The sequence below is a fragment of the Lissotriton helveticus genome, chromosome 3_2, assembly GCF_964261635.1.
Source record: "Lissotriton helveticus chromosome 3_2, aLisHel1.1, whole genome shotgun sequence".
In the NCBI taxonomy this organism is placed as follows: domain Eukaryota; kingdom Metazoa; phylum Chordata; class Amphibia; order Caudata; family Salamandridae; genus Lissotriton; species Lissotriton helveticus.
This window is the reverse complement of record NC_136062.1, coordinates 402,363,090-402,382,896: the sequence shown is the minus strand read 5'-3', so window position 1 is coordinate 402,382,896 and position 19,807 is coordinate 402,363,090. Positions and strand designations below refer to the sequence as shown.

Below are 19,807 nucleotides of genomic sequence, written 5' to 3'. Positions count from 1 at the left end.
TTAAGAACATTTGGAAAGAAATATTATAGTGCACCAAGTGCATAAACTGTTGTTAGGTCAATCAATCGATCAGTCAGGGGTTTGTGAAGTGCAACTACTCACCCACGAGGGTCTCATGGCTCTAGGGGTGGGGGGACGGCTCTGTAGGGTGCTGTGGTCATCTGAAGAGCCAGGTCTTGACGTCCCTCCTGAACTGGATCAATGTAGGGCTTTGCCAAAAGTGGAGGGGGAGGTTGTTCCCGGTCTTGGCTGCGAAGTAGGAGAAGCACCAGTTCTGGTCTTGTAGATGCATTAACGGTGGCCAGAGAGAGTTTCCTCATTCCCATCTCTCCTGCATTTGGCAGGATATTTAGTCCCCAGAATGGGAATAACCTTGTCAGATAATAAAACGCGGATTTTCCAAGATTCCAGACTATTTTGCAGACACTGCACCCATTTACGACTTGCTCTATGAAGGTAGTACAAGTGAGTGGGGGAGGCACTGTTTGTGGGTGTATGGCAGCAGGTATCGGGATCTCAGTGCAAATGTTCAAACATCAGTGACAACTAGTGAAAAAGAACCCGGAAACTGCATCTCCGCATGGTAATTTCTTATGCCAGACCAAGTATTTCATAGTGGGAATTTATCGGGAAGCCACCAGGTCAGAATCATTAATTCCAAACCGGTATCTTCCATCATATATCTGGCCAACTCAGAAAGAGGGTTAAAGTGTATTAAATCTATATTTCACAAGTTGCACTTCCATTGTAAATCCAATACTATACCATAAATCGATGCAATTATGTTGTAAATAGAGACGGTCACACAAGTGTTTCTTGGGCTCTTCAAATTAGCTCAGAAACAAGCTGTTTCTTGGAGTTAAGTACTGCAGGCCAGCAAGTTCTACAAAGTGTGAAAACTTGAGAACTTCGGCAGCCAGGATACCCGTTGGGTGGCAGTGCGCTTTATAAATGCTTCAAAATAAAATAAATAAAACATAGGAGACTGTGTACTCCTGTGACTCAATCAGATGAAGAATGAAACTTGGAAGGACGACAGCGATTATGCGATGGTGTGGCTCTGAGCGATAGGCTCATGAAGTCCAAAGGTTGACAAGTAGAGGTGGCACCTACTGTGCACCTTGTGTCAAGCGCTGGATGTCATCCAAGACTGGAAGTAACTGGCACCTGGAACCTCGTCCATGGGAAGCTGGCGGAAATATCACTGCGTTGACACATTTCCAGACTCCATGCGCTTGTGCAAGATCCGGACTGAGAGAAGAAAGAACAATTGGAACAAAGAGCTCGGTGTTATTCAGTGCCAGGGCTGTGTGATGTCGACATTTAATAGTTGTAATGTCCCAAGGTGATTGCGTTGATCAACCTACTACTGTCTGTTTTTAGAGGGACGACCAGCAGATGCCGTGCAGGACATACCTGAATGGACATCAGCAAAGGATGGGATGTCCACCCTGGTCACCAAGAATCAAAATCTAGAATTGAAGAACCGGATCTATCCTTGGGCATTCAGGTCCCCTTGTGAAATTGTTGACTCCAAAGAAAGCAAGGAGTTTATCCTGGATTTCTATTACTGAACAGCCACTGCTGTTCTTCACTCACCACTGGTTCTAATACACACACTCATTCATCATTCAGAGTCAGGAATCTTCCCCCTACTATTATTAATCTCTGTCCAAACTGAAAAGTAGTTCTAATACATATTTATTTTTTTATTCGCATGAGAAGTGAAGAGTTTTTTTATCCGAAACAATTTACATATAGAAAACACTAATACATTAAAAAACAAAGCTTCATTAGAAGATGAATTTTATATAAAAACAAATACATTTCTTTAAAAACACAAAATCACAATGAATTATAAGCAGTTCATTTTGTCAAAATACCAAGACCCAAGGGCCAACCACCAACCCGATGTTAACCTAAAGTGGTGACCAAACTATTGATCCCAAGCTGACATATAGTATCAGGTAGTTTCGGCAAACAATGTATCCTTATTTTTGTCCTGACATGCAAATTAAAAAATAAATATGTATTAGCACTACTTTTCAGTTGGACAGAGATTAATAATAGTAGGGGGAAGATTCCTGACTATGAATGATGAATGAGTGTGTGTATTAGAACCAGTGGTGAGTGAAGAACAGCAGTGGCTGTTCAGTAATAGAAATCCAGGGTAAACTCCTTGCTTTCTTGAGATTAAGCTCAGTCCCCTTTTTTCCACGAGAAAGTGTTGACTCCCCCATCATTGATTGACACATGGGTCCATGGGAGGCCATTTGCCTTTCTCATACATAAGTTCCATCAGTGTGTGCCATGCTGGTGTGAGCCACTCTAGAGCACCTGCCCAGCTATGCCAACCCCTTGAAGACATGGTTAGAGGAACTTTAAGGGTCCATAAACTAGATGGTATATTTTAGATGGCTTAGAACTTGAATTGTAAACGTAGACGTCCTGTATGTGAGCACAGACCTATATTCCTCAACTAAAGAGCCCTATTTGAAACAGGTACTGTATATCAACAAGGCTTCATGTCTACAAATTTAGGGTGTGATTCAGCACACAGGAGACCACCCATCTTATTCTGGGGGGATCTTTGTGCTGTGAAGGGAGCCACCACCACCCTGTTCCAGGGTTCTTTGGCTCAGAGTGCTACTTTAGACAGCAACAAACCATACACAGAATATCCTCGTCTCTTCTGCAATCCTAAAAGTCCAGCCAACCTGCTAAGCCACTCACTTGTTGGAAGTGGAACACAAACAACCCTAGGCCGGCTCTGCTTTATTGTGCCACATCAGTTAGGGGCAGAGTGAGGACTATGGTACAGGGAGCTATAGCATCAACATTTTAGCATGTCCATCAGACACAGGGCTATTCACAGAATAAAAAGGAGGTGAGTGGATAGTCTGAATGGACCTTATCCTTAGGCAGTTTGTCGCAATTGTTTTCCAGCCCTTTTCTGATACACTGTACCACTGCAGAAAGGGGCCAACCACCACGAAAGTCTATTTACCAAAAAGCCAGCAGAAGAACAACTCACATCACACTACACTCGACCTATACGTTCACTCACACATACAGACACACATACAGACACTGTCTCTCACATAAACACACTCTCACCTGCGCACACTCACACAACGCCCATTTAAAAGTATTTTTTTACTAACCTTCGCAGCCAGGAAGGATCATTAATTGAACTCCAATTTTTTATTACACTCGTAATGATTAATACATTATTATTCACTATTAGTGCAATAAAAAAATTGACAAAATCAAGGAGATTGCGGTCCCATCCGATGTCCATAAAGACGAGCTGCCCCTTTGTTCCTGGCACGGAGTGACAGTGGTCGCATGGGGCACGCAAGGGGTCACAGCTGCGACCCCTGGACACCCCTAAATGACGTCCACGCCAATCATAAGTTGAGCAGACGAGGCCACGCTCCAATAAAAACACTTGCGCATATTCTCATCTATCTTTTAAAATATCTGCATACTTTCACCAATTATCCTTGTCAATTTTTATCAGTGTCAGGTAATGAGCAGATAGCCATCGAAAGGTAATACCCGAAAGACGTAGTTCACAGTGGACTGCCTGTTTTCAATATAGACTTGAGTGTCATTTCTAATTTGTATCCTTTGCACACAAGGTGCTTGCCCCACTTGCACCGGCTGCCTCACGGAAGGAATACACTAACTGCGTTCATGCAATGCGGTGCCAGGTGTATGTCGGAACCACGCATACATTTGCCATGCCTGTCTTAACAAAGTGGTCTGTACCACGAATGCGTCTTTACAAATCATACCTTAACCACGCAAGTAGTTCGAACGACTGACCTTAGGGAAGCCGCTGTACTTTGTAATAGTATAATTTACCATTCCAACTCCAGTCTGCGCAACAGGAGGGAAAGGGTAGAACTTACAGTTCAATGCTTTCCTTAAGGCAAGTCATTGTAATAACTTGCGCAGTAAAGGAACATGTTACAAAGACACGCTCGTGGTACAGACCGCATTGCTGTGGCACAGCGTGCTTAGGGTCGCGGTGTAAAGACTGTTTCCCTGCAGGGTCCGCGCCCAGGGTTCTATATAGCCACATCGGTTCTCAGGTGGTACAGTTGAGAGCACAGCATTCCAGTGCTGCTGAGCCACTGTGGGCTCAGGGGCACAAAGAAAGTCAGGTTAAGTCTCTCTGCCTTCACCATGGAGAAAACAGTCACCCACGTCAGTTTTCTCTATGATAACCTACCATATTTCATTCTTAGGTAGCCAAGACCAAAATGAAGGCCTAACCACCCTAGCCGCGAAGAGAATAGATGTGAATAGGATAATTAAGGTGCACTAAACCTGTCCGGTTTCATGTATTAATTTAGGGTTTATGAATAAATTGGAGATTAATCTGTGGTGAATTATTTAGTAGAGCTTCATGTAGAAAACCTGCTTTTTTACTGGCATTTCTCAGCCCTCTCGCTGATTAACACAATAAAAATAAGAAAGGGACACATTTTTCAAATAAATGAAAAAATAAATGGTGTAAGGGTCATAGAGCAAAGGTTAAAGGAAGGTAGGGGGTCTTCCACTTAAAAAACAGGTCTTGTAAAAAAAATCTTATGAAATGTGAATTTGTCAATTAACGTTCCATTAAAAGGGTGTAAAAGACAATTTTCTCTCTTATTTTTTATTTAAACTTAACCTCTGCATCTAATGTGTTATTGATTCTTTCTGTTATTCTAACTCCTTTTCATTATTCATTATCTGTAACTTCCTGTTATTCTTGTAAACAAAGGACTGTTCTAATAAGGTATTTATCCCACTAATATTGAGTCAGTGGTAGCTAACCTGGGTTTATTAGGCACTTTGAGTTTTAGTGATTAAAAACGGAATGCCTCTGTCGGAGTCCCAGGTTTTTAATTGCATTTCATTATCTTTGAGGGACCACTTTCAGAAATGTGATTGTCAGTAAATAAGTTGTTGGTTGTTTTTCATTTTTTCTGTTTTAGAGAATCTCGGTGCCCCTATTGTCCCCTAATTACTTTCACCTCTATCTCTTACCCATTTTATCACTTTAATCTATCTTCCTACATCACAATTATTTGATACTCTTGTTTTTTTTCTTCTCCTAATTAACAGGAAATGTCACCATACTACCTTATTTTTTGTTTTAACATAACCATTACATTTAATTGAGCGCCTTAAGACCTTCGCGGGTATGTAGTGCGCTTTACAAATGATTGATTGATTGATTGATTGATTTAATTAATTTCTAACACTCTCCTTTACTATCACCTTTGGCTACTGTACTCCTCCCCTTATTACAGCCAGGTTATTGACAAAATTGGGTTACTGGTGATCAACCCCTAAATTATTCCAGCCGTATAGCACCTTGAAATCCCAACCAACCACCCAACAAAATACATGAGATGGTGAAAAATCATCAAATGTATTGCCCACCCGAATTCAAGTTTAGAAAAGCAGATGTTTGCAAACTGAGACCAAAAGAGAAATAATGCTGCATTAAGTAAGTATTGCTAAAATATAACACAAAACCAAGAACATAGGGAGACTTAACATTTAAAAAAATGTATTTACGTAGAGGATTAGAATGAATCTCAGTGTAGTTTTGGTTGCAGAACAAAGTTTTATGTGACAAACATGTTGGATATTAACTAAGGTGTGTAACATAGGGAATCCTACCCATTGCAATGATTGCATAAAAGCCACTTCCGGTGACAAGGGAGGAATAAAATCAAAAAGGCCTGAGATAAAACAGTAAAATAATTCTAATAAAACTTCAAAGATAGCCAAATAAGGGCGGGCGAGACAATACAAGCTAGAATCAAAGTAAGATCAATTGTTGCAACACAGGCAATATGCCAGACTCTGTGGTCTTCACACTTGCTGTCAATTTATATGAACGTGTTCCATCTTAGAGGCCTGTGCGGCTCTAAGAGTGCAGATGACGTATTAGTTACGCATCCAGAGGACTGCGGGGAGCCAAGATCTCACTCCTCTTTGGTATGGTGAAGACGGAGCGGGGAGGGAAACACACAATTGGGATCACCCGACCACTGATGCAGTTCTGGGCTACTTCCAGGAAGCATGAACACCAGATGCTCACCAGGATAGATTTTTATCCAGACCACCTGGTCTGGGTCAGACCCATCCCCAAGGTATGTGTCTCAGATATAGATGATGGATAAGAAGATGGCCATGGATAAGAAGAAGGATATGGTGATCAGCACTGATTGTCTGACAATGTCTCATGGTGACCTGGCACCATCAGAATTGTTCCGAACATTCCGCTCAGAGATAAGCACTCTTGAGGTGTATTCCTATAGCATTGATCAAAGTAGCCTGCACATCCAATCCTCCAATAACTTGTGATTGGCTATAAATACTGGAAGCCCATCAATCAGTGACTCACAAGTTTTGCAAGAGGTAGCATGAGGGACTACCTTGTTTCTTCCATCCAAAAGCTTAGAGAACTGCCATTAAGAACAGTGCCCCAGAGGCTCTAGAGCTATGGCCACCTTAGCAGACACATCTGCTGAAACCTCAGTCTTCAAGATTTTTCTTCAAGTGTGTGCAACAGTGGATGCCCCCCTGCACACCAAGCTAACATTGAATTATATAACTTCCAGAGAGTACGAATAGACGCCCTTTTGTTGAGCCAGTGAGCATCCAAAAAGGCAGTCCACATCCCTCACCAATGAGGAGTGACAGTTCATCCTCCCAAGAACACCCCAAACTGCTCATTTACCAAGAACATTATTTGGCGGTGTTCTTCACATTACTCTGCTCAATTTGTGGGTTACTCTTGGATTCCTGCATGAATCAGAGACACCTCATGAATTATATGTCATTTATGCTATGATTTTCAGTCTCACTATCTATGTGCCTCTATGCCTTCAACTTCTGCTGCTCTGTCTCTTGGGCTGCCATACCATGGCTAAAAACCACTGAGCAAACACGTTTTCATTTTTTCTGTCACATCAAGTGCCCCTCAAGTGCAAAGTCTTCCCCAGCCTCTTGTATGCACGTATGTATGTGTATGTTTGGGGCGTTTGTATGGGGTGAACCTGGCCAAATTACAAAAAGTTGAGAACATTGCATCACTATAGTGATGCCACCTTCATGAGCCTCAACGGAGCACCACAAGGCCTAGATTACTGGTTTTGAGTCAACATCTGCAAAGGACTGTGTTTGGTGGGCCTCTTGAAATATCCTTTATAGTTATAACTTGCTGGTTTATGCTACCCATACTCTTCAACCAACTAGAGAAATAATTATTGCTTTTTTTCACAGTTCTTAATGGTTATAGGGTACCGAAGTAGAGCACAGATGCATTATGCACTGCTAGGATTATACACCTCTCCTAAGGCAGATGACCTGCCAGATACTTAGCTCCTCCACCTACACCTGCAGACGCAGATCCATTAGGAGGGTAGAGAACACTGTCTACATCCCTCTGGTGGCTTGCAGTATCATCTACATTACTACCCACGTCTCCTCCACCTCTAGTCCTCCATCACCTTTTGGCCAAGTTGCCCTCAGTGAAATTATTGGGTAGTTCCCTCTGTCACCTGTTTGTTTTCCAGCTAAGGGCCTTATCACGAGTTTGACGGTTTTACAGCTGGCCGCCACGCAATCGCAAAAGCTGCAGTCACTTCGCCCGCCAGACTAGACCTTACAACCTGGTCTGGAGTATGCCGTTTTGGCTATCCCACAGCCGCCATAGTCTTCTAACGGCCCTAACTTCTAGAACCCACTCCACTATTAGCAGAGCACAGTACAGCATGAGCTCAGAGATTTCAGTGTCCTGAGAACTATTTCTAATATAGAAACATTTAATATAAGGAATATTTTGCATGCATATTTATAGTGGTCTTGTCAATTGACTATAAACAGCTCTTAGTAGGGATTCTAAAGTTGGGTCCCATTTTTTTGTAAGACGGCATTCTGTATTCGAATGCCTTGAAGAAGTGGAGAATGTAATTGGTTAAGAGGATCAGACATGAGGGAAGGAGAGATTCTGGATATTTCAAAAGGAGTGGAGTGAAAGATCCAGTTGATTAGGCTTAATTTACACCAGGTTAGGGCTGTGTGTTCAGGCACGATTGCGCAACCAACAGTTTAAGTTGTCAATTGCCGGTCAAGAGGCCGTACACTGGAGAAAAACAGATCATCTGCAAAATGGTGGGGAACAACTCAGACATCTCTTGATCTAGATGTGCATTGCATCAGTAGTGGAGATATTGCATAATGTAATTGATGTTTTTGTAGTCCAATTTCTCTTTTGTTACAGTCTTTGCTATGATGAGGGTGGAGAAAGAGCAGACCTTTCACTCTAATACATGGTCCATAGTTTGTTTTTTTAGAAATTGTGGAAATTGACTAATGCCCCTAAATCCTCAGTCAGTCTAACCTAAATATCATTTAATGTTTTGGGAATTAATTTATGTGCCAATTATTCTGTGCAGAGACCGAATGAGGACTTCCGTGAACGTGGTTGGAGACTCGTTTGGTGCCGGCATTGTTTACCACCTCTCCAGAGCGGAGTTAGAAGAGATCGATGCCCAACACGCACAGCAGGACATCGAAATGACCAAGACTCAGTCTGTGTACGATGACATGAAAAACCACCGGGAGAACAACTCCAACCAGTGTGTGTACGCTGCTCACAACTCGGTGGTGGTGGATGAGTGCAAGGTACCGTTGACCTTTATGGATATAGAGACTTGTATCTAGCACTTGCATGGACTTCTTTTTTACATCTGCATGCTCTGCATTTTATATTTTATTTTTAATTTTTAAATTATGTCCATGACGGCAGTCTCTATGAACCCCGGACATAAAAACTGAGCTTTGTAGAATTTTGGACTAAAACTCCTGCTCTCTGCTGCTCACACCTAAAGTAAAACGTGGCACTGGTTTGCATTTGCCATGACTTGTTCTGTGACATTTTAAAGAAATGTGTAGAAGACTGAAACAAATCAGTGTAGTCTTATCTGGGCATCGATATTTCTACAAAATGTCCCAGTGTAAGAGGTATCGATTCTCATCTTCACACCATAAGAAAGGCAAAATGCATTGAACGAGAACCTGTGACGCAGTGAAGTAATAGCACAAAGGACACTCTTCATGTGCCACTCCGTCATCGACCACTGACATACTTCTTACGAAACATGTATATAATCTGTTTTGTGGTCAAATTTTTTTTATTAGCAAAATTAAATTCTGTAATTAGTACTGGAAATTTAGCTGCAGACTAGCATCCTACAGGGTAGGTTTTTTGGCAGTTAAGTTGCTCCAACATTTGATATCCACCAGCATTGTTTGGTATATACATTCACATTACAGAAAGAGAAAAAGAGAGAGAAAAAAGACAACCAGAACTTTTACAACCATCTTGATAAATCGGTCCTGAATCCAAGCAAAGATTAACTAGGCACATTAAAAAAAGCATTAATGTTTGATAAAACCTGTAATGAAACCAGGCAAGGTTTCATTCTTTAGTATATATTCACAAAACGTATTTTAAATGATGGATGCAAAATGAGTACGTTAAATTATACAAATATGAGGCTCAGCTCGAATTCTCATGCTGCTTTATTCCCCTCCGCTACTCTCCAGCCATCTAGTTGCTAAATTTACATTGAAGTCACTGAAAAAAAGAAAAGCCTATCTTTTCATCTATGAACCACTAACCCTGTGTTTCTTCCTCACCTTCTTAAAATAGCCTATGAGCAGGCTTTGAAGATAAGTCAAAGTTTTATGACTGTGGATTCAGAAATCATCCAGAGCTGTTTTAATGCACACTAGCAGACAGAGTGTAAAGCTAACACACTTGAGTTTTCACTTATTTCCATCCAGCACCTTTCACAGCACTATATTCACTCCCAATAAAAATGTACTTCCTTTATATTTAGTAGGAGTATCTGTCAAGTAAAAACTAGAAAGTTGCCTTCAGCTTAATGCCCATATTATGTGCCCAATACACATAGGTAAACTTTACGACTTTCAGTATTCACAAAGGGCATTTAGTCTAAGGACTTTTGGTCTCAGGTAAACTTAAGACCAAAACGTAAGTTTAACTGAGACAAAAGTTTAACTTTACTGTTCTTAAATGCCCACTGTGAATACGTAAAGTCGTAGAGTTAGACCTTAGTCCCAGTATACATTTGTGAATCGTGCCCAAAGTACATTGTGCTCAATTATGGGGATTTAGTGATTTCAATTGTCTTTGAATATTCATACATGAAAAAGTTATGCCCTAACATGGCATTTAAGTATTTTTTCACTTTAAATAATATGGTCATCACTTTATAACTAATTTGTGTATCAGTGTTGCTATATATTTCAAGTGTTGGAGCAATTTGTATGCCGGAAACTGCCAAGATCCGCATTACGGCTATTATCCTGAAATTTATAAACGGTAGAAAACGCGGTCAGTAAGTAAACATTTGGTCTCCTGTGTGTGTCTGGCTACCTGAAATTGGGTATCCTTGTTTTTCCAACAGCAATAGTTGACTGGTGCCATGATATTTTATAATATCAGTGTGCGATGAACTTTATTGTAAGAAAAACGAGTTGTAAGCTTTTAGGTTGGTTTATGAGGAGCACCCCCCGCTATCATCCCACACAGTTTCTGCATAGATCCTAGTTTTGCAAAGTCGCCTGGCTTTGAAGTACTGTATTCTGTTCTTATGATGGGGTCTAGTGGCTGTTTATGCATGCTCTTTTTAGTATTGTTTTCTTCTCCTAATACTTAACACTACTTTGCCTGTGAATTTTAATTGCAAGTTTCACCTGTGTTGCATGTGGCCGGTATTGCATGCACAGACCTTCCAGATCTCTGGATAGGCAGGTGGAACAGTATTGAATCATTGGTGCATCTTGTCATGTTTCATGTCCCATGCTTTCATACATGCAGTCTATCCATCATGTGGAATACCAGTCCTGTCTTTAACTTTCATATGAAGTCCACGGATGCAAGCATGTAAGGTAAGCTAGGAGAGAATTGATCCATCATTAGAAATAGACATACCAGGTTTGCTTCCTCATTGTCTAGAAAGGTCCAGTTCTTCCTGAGCCAGCCCGGACTAAGCAGCTCTTGTCTTGACTTGCCACTTTCAGTGTCTTTCAGGAGTGGAGACATATGCCACAGGTTGACTGTTATTGCCTTCATATATTTATGACGTGGCTTCTTCCTAAGACAATGCTTCATCTTACAATTTTTTCGCTTATCCAAACAATGATCTCATGACTGAGAAAATGTCCATTGGACGTTTCATGTTTTCCAGACCTGCAATGTTGAGGTTTCAAGAGCTTGCAACTGGTAGTGTGGCCAGCTGGATTGCCTCTCCATGTGAAGTACACAGTTTACTCCGTTTATCAGAGAAGAGAGAGAGGACTAGGTAGCTAGTCCGTATCCCCGGGATTTATATGTTAATCAAAAAGGACTAGCCTTTGTGTAGTATTTATCAAAACCCAAAGTTGTATAGCGAGGTGCAAACCATTGGGTTTTTTCATGAAGCCCCTTACCCACCAACCTAGTTGCTTCATCATCAGGCCCACCCAGTGACACCGAGTGTGTCCTGGGTGTGCTTCTAGGCCTGAATACAGCGAAGCAGGAATGTAGCTGAGTGTGGAGTGTAGTGACGTGAATAGTGAAAGTTAAAAGCTATACAGTGGTGCCAGTACCCGAGGGTTAATTAGACTTTAAGAACTGGGCCTCTGTTAGCGTTTAAAAATGCTGGTGGATGTGATAGCAATATATATTAGGGCCTACTGCAACCGGATGTGGTCTACATGTTTCAGCCAGGCCTGTGAAGTTAAAACTGGGTTTCCTCAGTACCATTAAATAAGTGAAGGTGCAATCTTATACTTAAGTGAGTGTGTTGATTGAAAAATGTGAAGCACTCTCTAAGGTGCTATATGTGTGCCAGGGGGATTCCCTCACCAAGCATAAGCTGGCGTTTTGCCGCAAATGCCCCAGGGAGTAGTCCGGCAGAGGTTTTGACTGGTACTGGCGGTCAAGACCTGCGGTGAACCTGTAGTTCCAGCACAGACCTCCGAGTCCGCGATGGAACAACAGGTTCGGCCCAGGTCTTGACCGCCAGTACCGGTCAAAACCCCTGCCGGACTACTCCCTGTGTTCAATCAACACACTCACTTAAGTATAAGATTGCAGCTTCACTTATTTAATGGTCCTGAGGAAAGCCAGTTTTAAGTTCCCAGGCCTGGCTGAAACATGTAGACCACACCCGGATGCAGGAGGCCCTAATATATACTCCTATCACTTCCACCAGCCTTTTTAAACGCTAACAGAGGCCCAGTTATTAAAGTCTAATTAACCCTCGGGTACTGAGACAACGTTATAGCTTTTAACTTTCACTATTCATGTCACTACACTGCACACTCTGCTACATACCTGCTCCACTGTATTCAGGCGTAGAAGCACACCCGGGACACACTGGATGTCACTGGGTGGGCCCGATGATGAAGCATGCCTCCAACTAGGTTGGTGGGTGAGTGCTACATGAAAAAACCTAATGGTTTGCACCTCGCCATACAGCTTTGAGTCCAGATAAATACTTCACAAAGGCTAGTCCTTTTTGATTAACACAAGTACACAGTTTAGACATTGATGCTAGAGATTGGCCAGTGTTTGGACAAGACACCACCGTGTTATCTTGCTTCTGTCTCTGATTTGAAAGTTTATCGGCTCAATCACAGCACTCATCGATACTTGGTAAGCGGGAGAAAACAGACAAATTCTGCATAGATTGGCGATATTGTGATCACGCCCGAAATCTACATAACATCCTGTGGATGGGACAACTTGTCTGCTGTCTGACCTGTGTGCGGAAGATACTGCAAGTCAGAAAAATAGAGATATTCCACAAATACACAAATTGTTCCTTAGTTTCAAAAACAAAATGTGGAAGCATTAATGTAGCTCTTTGTGCACCACTGGTAAGAAATTGGGCTGCAGCTAACAACTGCAGACTACTTATTAGCCAAAAATTGTAAATTTGACTTATCAAGGAAATATAATTTCTTTGGGAGGAATCTTAGTCACAGACATAATTAACTAAAAAAGACAGTACCAGCTTGTGCCTGGCTTCACTGACCTCAGTAACTGTATGATCAGTTATTATATCCACTCCTAAACAAATGTGTTCCATAATTATTTGGCTCTCTCCCAATTCCACTTAACAGTTTTTAAACATGCCCAGTGTCTGGTGAATCATCATCCCTATGCCCCCGGTGCACATGCCCACTACTGCACAAATCTGCACCTATTGGAAATGGTCTGCTGAGCCACTCCAGCGCAACACTTGCCTCTTTGTGACCTGTATCTTTTCACAAGCCTCTAAACACACATCTCCCTATTAACTATGTTGCCACGATCACTCAAGAAAACCAGTAACATATAAATAACACTGAATACGCTTTCCTTAGTACTTGAGTAAAACATGTATCAACAAAAACTTGTTCATGACTGGCCGTCAGCTTGACCGTGTTTTTTCCTTCAGATTAACCAATCCTATAGTCTTCCTGTGGTCCATTTCTCCTGATAATGACTCACAACCCCAGCTCTTTTTCCCACAAACTGCCAGAATATTAGATTCACTGCATCTCCCACCTAAGATTCCACAGCAGTGATTCTGTGTTTTTTTGTTTGCCCCATGGTCACCACTCCCTTGCTGTCCACATTGAGCAACAGCATGTTTCCCACCATGCCGCCGTGTGTCCACCCAACCAGGACAATGTCAACAGAAGTCAAAAGAATTCCAAAATAGCAGTCACAAGCCATTGTCCTGCAACAGTTGTCCCACAGAAATAAAACACCAACATGCTATTGTTTCTGATGGGTCTAAGAAATGAGTAGTCCATGTGTGGCTTTGATGCCACTTTCCTCAAGAAAAATCCCATAAGTGCCTTCGCATTGCAGGCCACTGAACAGTATGAACCTGTATTTTCACCAGTAAGTGTTATTGTTTGGTTTCTATCTTTAAAAAAATCCCATACTTCTCCTCCTTATGGTACAAACAAATCCACATATGGAGCAGCAACAGTGGCGTAATTTATGCCCTGCAGCTACACAGTGAGGCGGGGTCTCCGAGCTCCAGGGGACTCCCACAGCATGTACCCAGGCCTGAGAGCTCCTGAATGAGTACAGAGGGGGGGCCCTCCATGTAGTTTGCAGGGGGGAACCACAAGTTTCATTACGCTAGTGAACAGCAACCAAGGTACAATGAAGCGATAGTATACTGATGTCTTGGGGTGCCATACGAAGTGGTTAAAATTGGAACAAGAGCCACAAATAAGCACTGGAGATGCACGTTCTTGCCCTGGCGTATGCTTAAGGGGATGCTTAGGGGACCATGATAGGTCCCAGATTGCCTTTAGTGGTGCAGCTTTGGTTCTCCTGAACTTAACTTTAACAGAATGAAATAGTCGGGTCCGAAACATCCTGAATTACTGAAACATCATTAAAAAAAAATGTTTCAAAATGTGGCTAGAAAAAAGACAAGAGCTGAGAAGGGCTTGGCCAGATTAAAACTGAACCTTATTTCAGGGCATGACTAGAAATAGCTGCATTTATAAATACTTTTCAAATACTGTGTGGAGTAGTCATCACCATTTTCTTGCAATTCGGCTCTTTCAAATGTTGAATTATAACTAAAACAATTAAGCATGACAAACAACCTAAACAAAACAGATTGATCAATGTTTATCTCAGTTAAACATTTAGATTTCAGAATATTGTTAGTTATATGTGATAAAGTTGTCATATCCTGAATTTTGTTGCACAGTGCGCCTGTGGAACAGAATGCAGGTCTATGACAAGGTAGGTTAGCAGTGATGCTCCTCCACATGACCTTTGACCTTAGAATAAAGAAAAAGTGCCTTAGGTTTTCAAGAGTCCACGGTTAACGAGGATTAATTTCAGGTCACTCTGGCAAACAACGGCAAAGCCGCCGACTACAATGCCATCGAGGAAGAACCTCTGGAAGTCGTGGAAACGAAAGACGTGTAGAGTCCCATGTCCCGCCCAACAACCAACCACGCCTGCAAAGTGAATGAGAATTTATCGATCAAACACAAGCCTGTTGTGTCCACAATACACAAACCTGTATCTTTGTTTGGCCAGCCCAAGTGTGGAGATTTGAAGGAGAGTTTTATTTTAATGTACCTTTGCCAAGTAGCATGACGTTACGCCATGTTGAGTCTCTGAAGTCTATATGGTATGTAATCTTGTATTAGTGTAGTCCTGGTTGGTGGTGAAGATATGGAATGTAACAGCGCCCCCTTCTAGTTTAGGAGGATATTGCTCCTTTTGTCAAAGAGAGAGGGGGCTAGAGCCAATTATCATGGCTGTCGGCGACAAAACCTCTAAATTTAGAATTGACATGTTTATTTCTCTGTATTTCTTAGTTGTTTGTTGGAACCTTTGGAGTAGAACAATGTTTAAAAAGAAAAAAAGAAATTTCACCTGGTCAGGCAAATAATCAGCCCTGTTCTTATGCTGGCCTTTGTGCTTCTTATACGCCATAATGCCTCGCAGATGCCATGTGTAGAATTTAAAATAACTAAATGTTGAATGTGTTCTATGGTTGTGAAGTTCATGAAGGAGGGGTCAAAAAAATTGAAATTTTATACTCAAAATTTGTCTGCGGAGAATATACTTCTGCAGGATGATTTGCGCTGAACTTGTTTCATCAACTGTGGCATAAAGAAACTTAAGTGAAAGAATTTTTAAAGCCACCCCCTCTTTTAAACATTGCATTGGCGAAGACAACGAAAGGAAGGCCGGCAGAACAATTCTCAGTGTGTGCAAATAGAAAGCGAGAGACCTCCAGGACATAGAGAATGTAGGCTGCGCATGATCTGTGTACAGAAGAATCTTCAGAATGGCCGTCTGGGTCTTTTCAGACACTCAGGGTTCTAAAACTTAGAGTATATCATATGCTCATGACAGTGTTCCACATTACCTATATGATTCCTATAGCTCAATTTAGTCGGCTAATGTGTTGTCATAATGTGTAGCTTTGCTATTTATTGCAAATTTTATGTTTTTTAAAGGTCTAATGTTTTGGAATGAATGAGAGGTTCAGATTAATTAGTACATATCACTCATAATATGACAATATGCTTTGAATTATGGCATCCCTCAGGAGAACCCCAAATTCTCTTCCCTGAACTTCCTATTGAACAGCCCATTAAGTACAGCAAATTTTAAGGATACCCACAGAAGATAAATTTACATATAATTTGTCTAAATGGACAACATTTATATAGTAAGTTGTTACCCTAAATATGTGGCAGGGGTCCAGCGCTCCTTGGCTTATGCTGGAATGCCTCACCTTGAACAATATAGTAAATTTAAGCCTTATTGAGTACTAAATCTTGTCACATTTATTACTAGTATTTTCCTTGATGGAAGTCAAGCACATTTCAGGAAATCAATCCTTTATTACACTTCAGAGATACAGAATTAAAGATAGTTAAACTTCCATTTTTATTCTTAGCTGGGATTATAAAGAAAAGGTTTTGTGTTTGTTCTGTAGGATTTGGCTTCTAGAGGTATTTTAATATTATCCTATCCTGATATTAGCACAAGAAAAAATCTAAATCCTTTATCAGATAAAACCTTCATGCTTTCTCAGGCTATCCTTTCAAGAGCACTTTAAACTTTTGTTATGGATTTTAAATATACATACAGACAACTAAAGAAATCCCTATTTTTATGCTGTTTTGTGGTAATAGTGCCATCAGTCCCTAAACAAGGACATTTTTCTATAACAGATACTTTTTGAAATATATTCATACATTACTTCATATTTCTATTATTCTTTTGTGGTGTATTTGTTTCCTAATTAAAAAAAAGACTTACCCTTGTACTAGATTGCAAACCTGGTTAACAAGTAATGATTTCAGATAGAGGTTTAAACAATAAAGTAACTTCCAGTACTGTAGTTGAAGCTAAACTCACAAGTACAGTTTACAATCTCTAAACATTTATCATTAGCAGAGCTCTGAGATCTCCAGATATCCTTATCCTAAAAAACACAGATCTGCTGTTTTGAATGCATGCTGGCACCCTCTGGAATTCCTTCACAGGTGACATTAGTCCTACAATTGATCTTGAGGTGAAAACTGAACATATGATTGTTTCCACATCTTCAGTTTGCTATCACAAAAATTCAATTAGAAGAAGCAATCAGCACACCAAGGCCTTCTGATCACAAACTAGGCACTGTATATATTGTTAAACAAAATCTCATATTAACCTCCTCCTCCTTCAAAGTTGAGCCAGCTGACAGCAGAGTGTTGGAAAAGCATCATACGTGACTTTTCCAATCATGTCTGTTTTTCAGAGCTCTCCTCTTATGAGCCTGGAAGCACTAAATTAAGATTTAGAAAGGTATCCACCCTAGGGTTGGCTTTTCATTACTATTTAGAACATATATTTAACCTGGGCGAAATTGCCAGTGAAGACCGCAGAAACAGGCCATCTGTCTCATAGAGGGTTTACCTCTGAAAGTCCACTAGGATGATGAAAGCCAGGATGGAGACCGATATCTTACATTTCATGTGTATGATCTTGTTTTCTTTGTTTTTTTGCTGCTTCCTCTCTCTATGTTATAGAGGTCTTCCACACTCAAAAGCATGTGCTTTCTGGAGCAGTCAAGGAAGCGCCCATACCACACATTCAGTAGCTGTTTTCTAGATTCTCAGGGAGTTTCAAGTGATACTGCATAGCATTCCAGACCAAAGTGTATACGCATGGTTCTTCAATAAATTATTCTAGAGTGGATTAATGTCAGTTCTACATTAGCACATGATAAAACAGACAAAAACCAAAGGAGACCTTTCTAACATTTGTGCTCTTTAGCTTCGGACCATGAAGTATTGCACTTGCTGAACGACAGCCCATAAATTCAGGGGCTTCCTTAATGTATTACTACTTTCACAGTAATTGTCAAGATTGAAAGGATTTCATCTGTGATTTAGCACTCTCGATTAAACTCTGCCCATCTTTAAATGGAACACATGGTTACTTGTCCTTGAAACTACTAGAACCTTTCTTTGTTCTCATCAACATTGGTGTCTCAGCAGAGGTATTTGACTACCTGTTAGATATTTAGAAAAGCTCATCATTGTATGATGTGCCATGCCTAATATGTCTTATTGGAATCAAACAGTTGGTCATGGGTTTGCAGCATGTCCTTGTGGGGTATGGGTGACACCTGTGTGATATTTTCCATGGTAATAACAAGGTAGTATTCAGACACCATGGCAGTGATTAGCACAGTTAATACGTTGTCTCTGTCTGGAATAAAAGTGGCAGTACACCAAAAAAAGAATCAGAATATAGTTACAGATGACAATGCCAGTCTTCCTTTTCAGATAGTATGTCCTCCTGGTGGCTCAGTTTTCAGTGTTAAAAGACAAGTGTTAGGAAAAACAGCCAGGGCACCGCCCCTGATCTGCTCCCTCCCATCTCTAGCACATAATGAGACCGCTAAGAAAAAATAAACATTGCCATGGATACTGCTTCTGTACATGTTATGAAAAACAATCTAGTCAAACATATGCCCTACACCACTGCTACTTCATATTTCCTGTTGAAGAACAAACAATTAACCCCCGTTAGTTTCTAAGGCACTGAATGCTGAAGAAACTACCTTGCAGCACAATGCCCATCTCCTGTTCCTCCTGTCTGGCTGCTCTCCAGTGATGTCGCTGGGCGTATTAATACACTCATACTACAGTCTTCTTCAGCTATTATCTACTAACTATGTTAGTTGACTGAGAATTCCTTCCAATTATTTACAAAAACAAATTCCAAAGTTTTCTTACCCACCGTAAAATGTGGAAATTGAGGTCTACCAGACTCACTGGGTCTGCATAGTCACTTTCTGCTCTGAAGGCAGAGTTATTTACCCATCTTTGGCCTTTTCTTTGTTGTTTTCTCTACCATTGTACTCCTTACTCTTTTCCTTATTTAGGTCAAGCAAACAGTTTAAAATTAATCACACTGACGTAGAAAGAAGATACAGGAGTTCACTATGATTCACAGGATATATTGAGTTTTTCTTTGACTCCAGAGTTTGTTCTTTTAGGTCCGATGTCAGGAAATCCAGGAGTCATAACTCACTAAAAACAAAATCTTTATTCTTAAACTTTAATCAGTTGGAGTTATTGAATTGTTCCTTTCTATCCACTTACTATGTCCTTCTTTCGCATTATATGTTAGTAAATCTTGGAATATCCCTCTGTAGGACATATGGGTCAAGACATGTATTATGGTTCATAGAAAAATAGCATCTCTCTCCTTTTCTCTTCATTTAATGTATTGATTGCTGAATATTGGCGGCCTGAAAGATTTTGCCAGAAAGTTACAAAGAGTTGATCAATAGGTGCACTGCCTGCTGGATATTGATGCTGCTCAAAATACTATATGTGCCAAATATTATATGCAATAAGTTATTGAGCACAATGCCTGGCTAATCCAGTGTATGGGTCTGTTGTATAAAATGGTGGCCTAGGGCAGGGATCCATGCTTCTACTGAACTCCCTGTGTACACCCATGGGGCTTATTAGTTTAACAAATATCTACAAAGAACTAGTCTTAAATCACAGTATGCACCTGTCTTTCTTACACGGGAGCCAGTATCAGTCCTTGTATACCTAATATATGGAATATCAATTACTCATCTAGAAATTGAATGTCATCAAAATGTTTCACCACCTCAGCTAAAATGGCCTTATATTGACAATGTTTGCAGTCAGAGTTTCA

General features: G+C 40.8%; 1 protein-coding gene across 2 annotated transcripts in view; it reads left to right on the top strand.

Moving 5' to 3' along the window:
- SLC1A2 (solute carrier family 1 member 2) overlaps nucleotides 1–15,664 on the top strand; it is a 140,213-nt gene extending 124,549 nt beyond the window's left edge. For both annotated transcript variants that reach the window (XM_078684677.1, XM_078684676.1), the window contains 2 exons: nucleotides 8,472–8,700; nucleotides 14,954–15,664. In XM_078684677.1, the coding sequence (XP_078540803.1) occupies nucleotides 8,472–8,700; nucleotides 14,954–15,040 (316 nt within the window). In that variant the 3' untranslated portion in view covers nucleotides 15,041–15,664. The remainder of the gene's footprint in view (nucleotides 1–8,471; nucleotides 8,701–14,953) is intronic.
- Nucleotides 15,665–19,807: the final 4,143 nt, after the last annotated feature.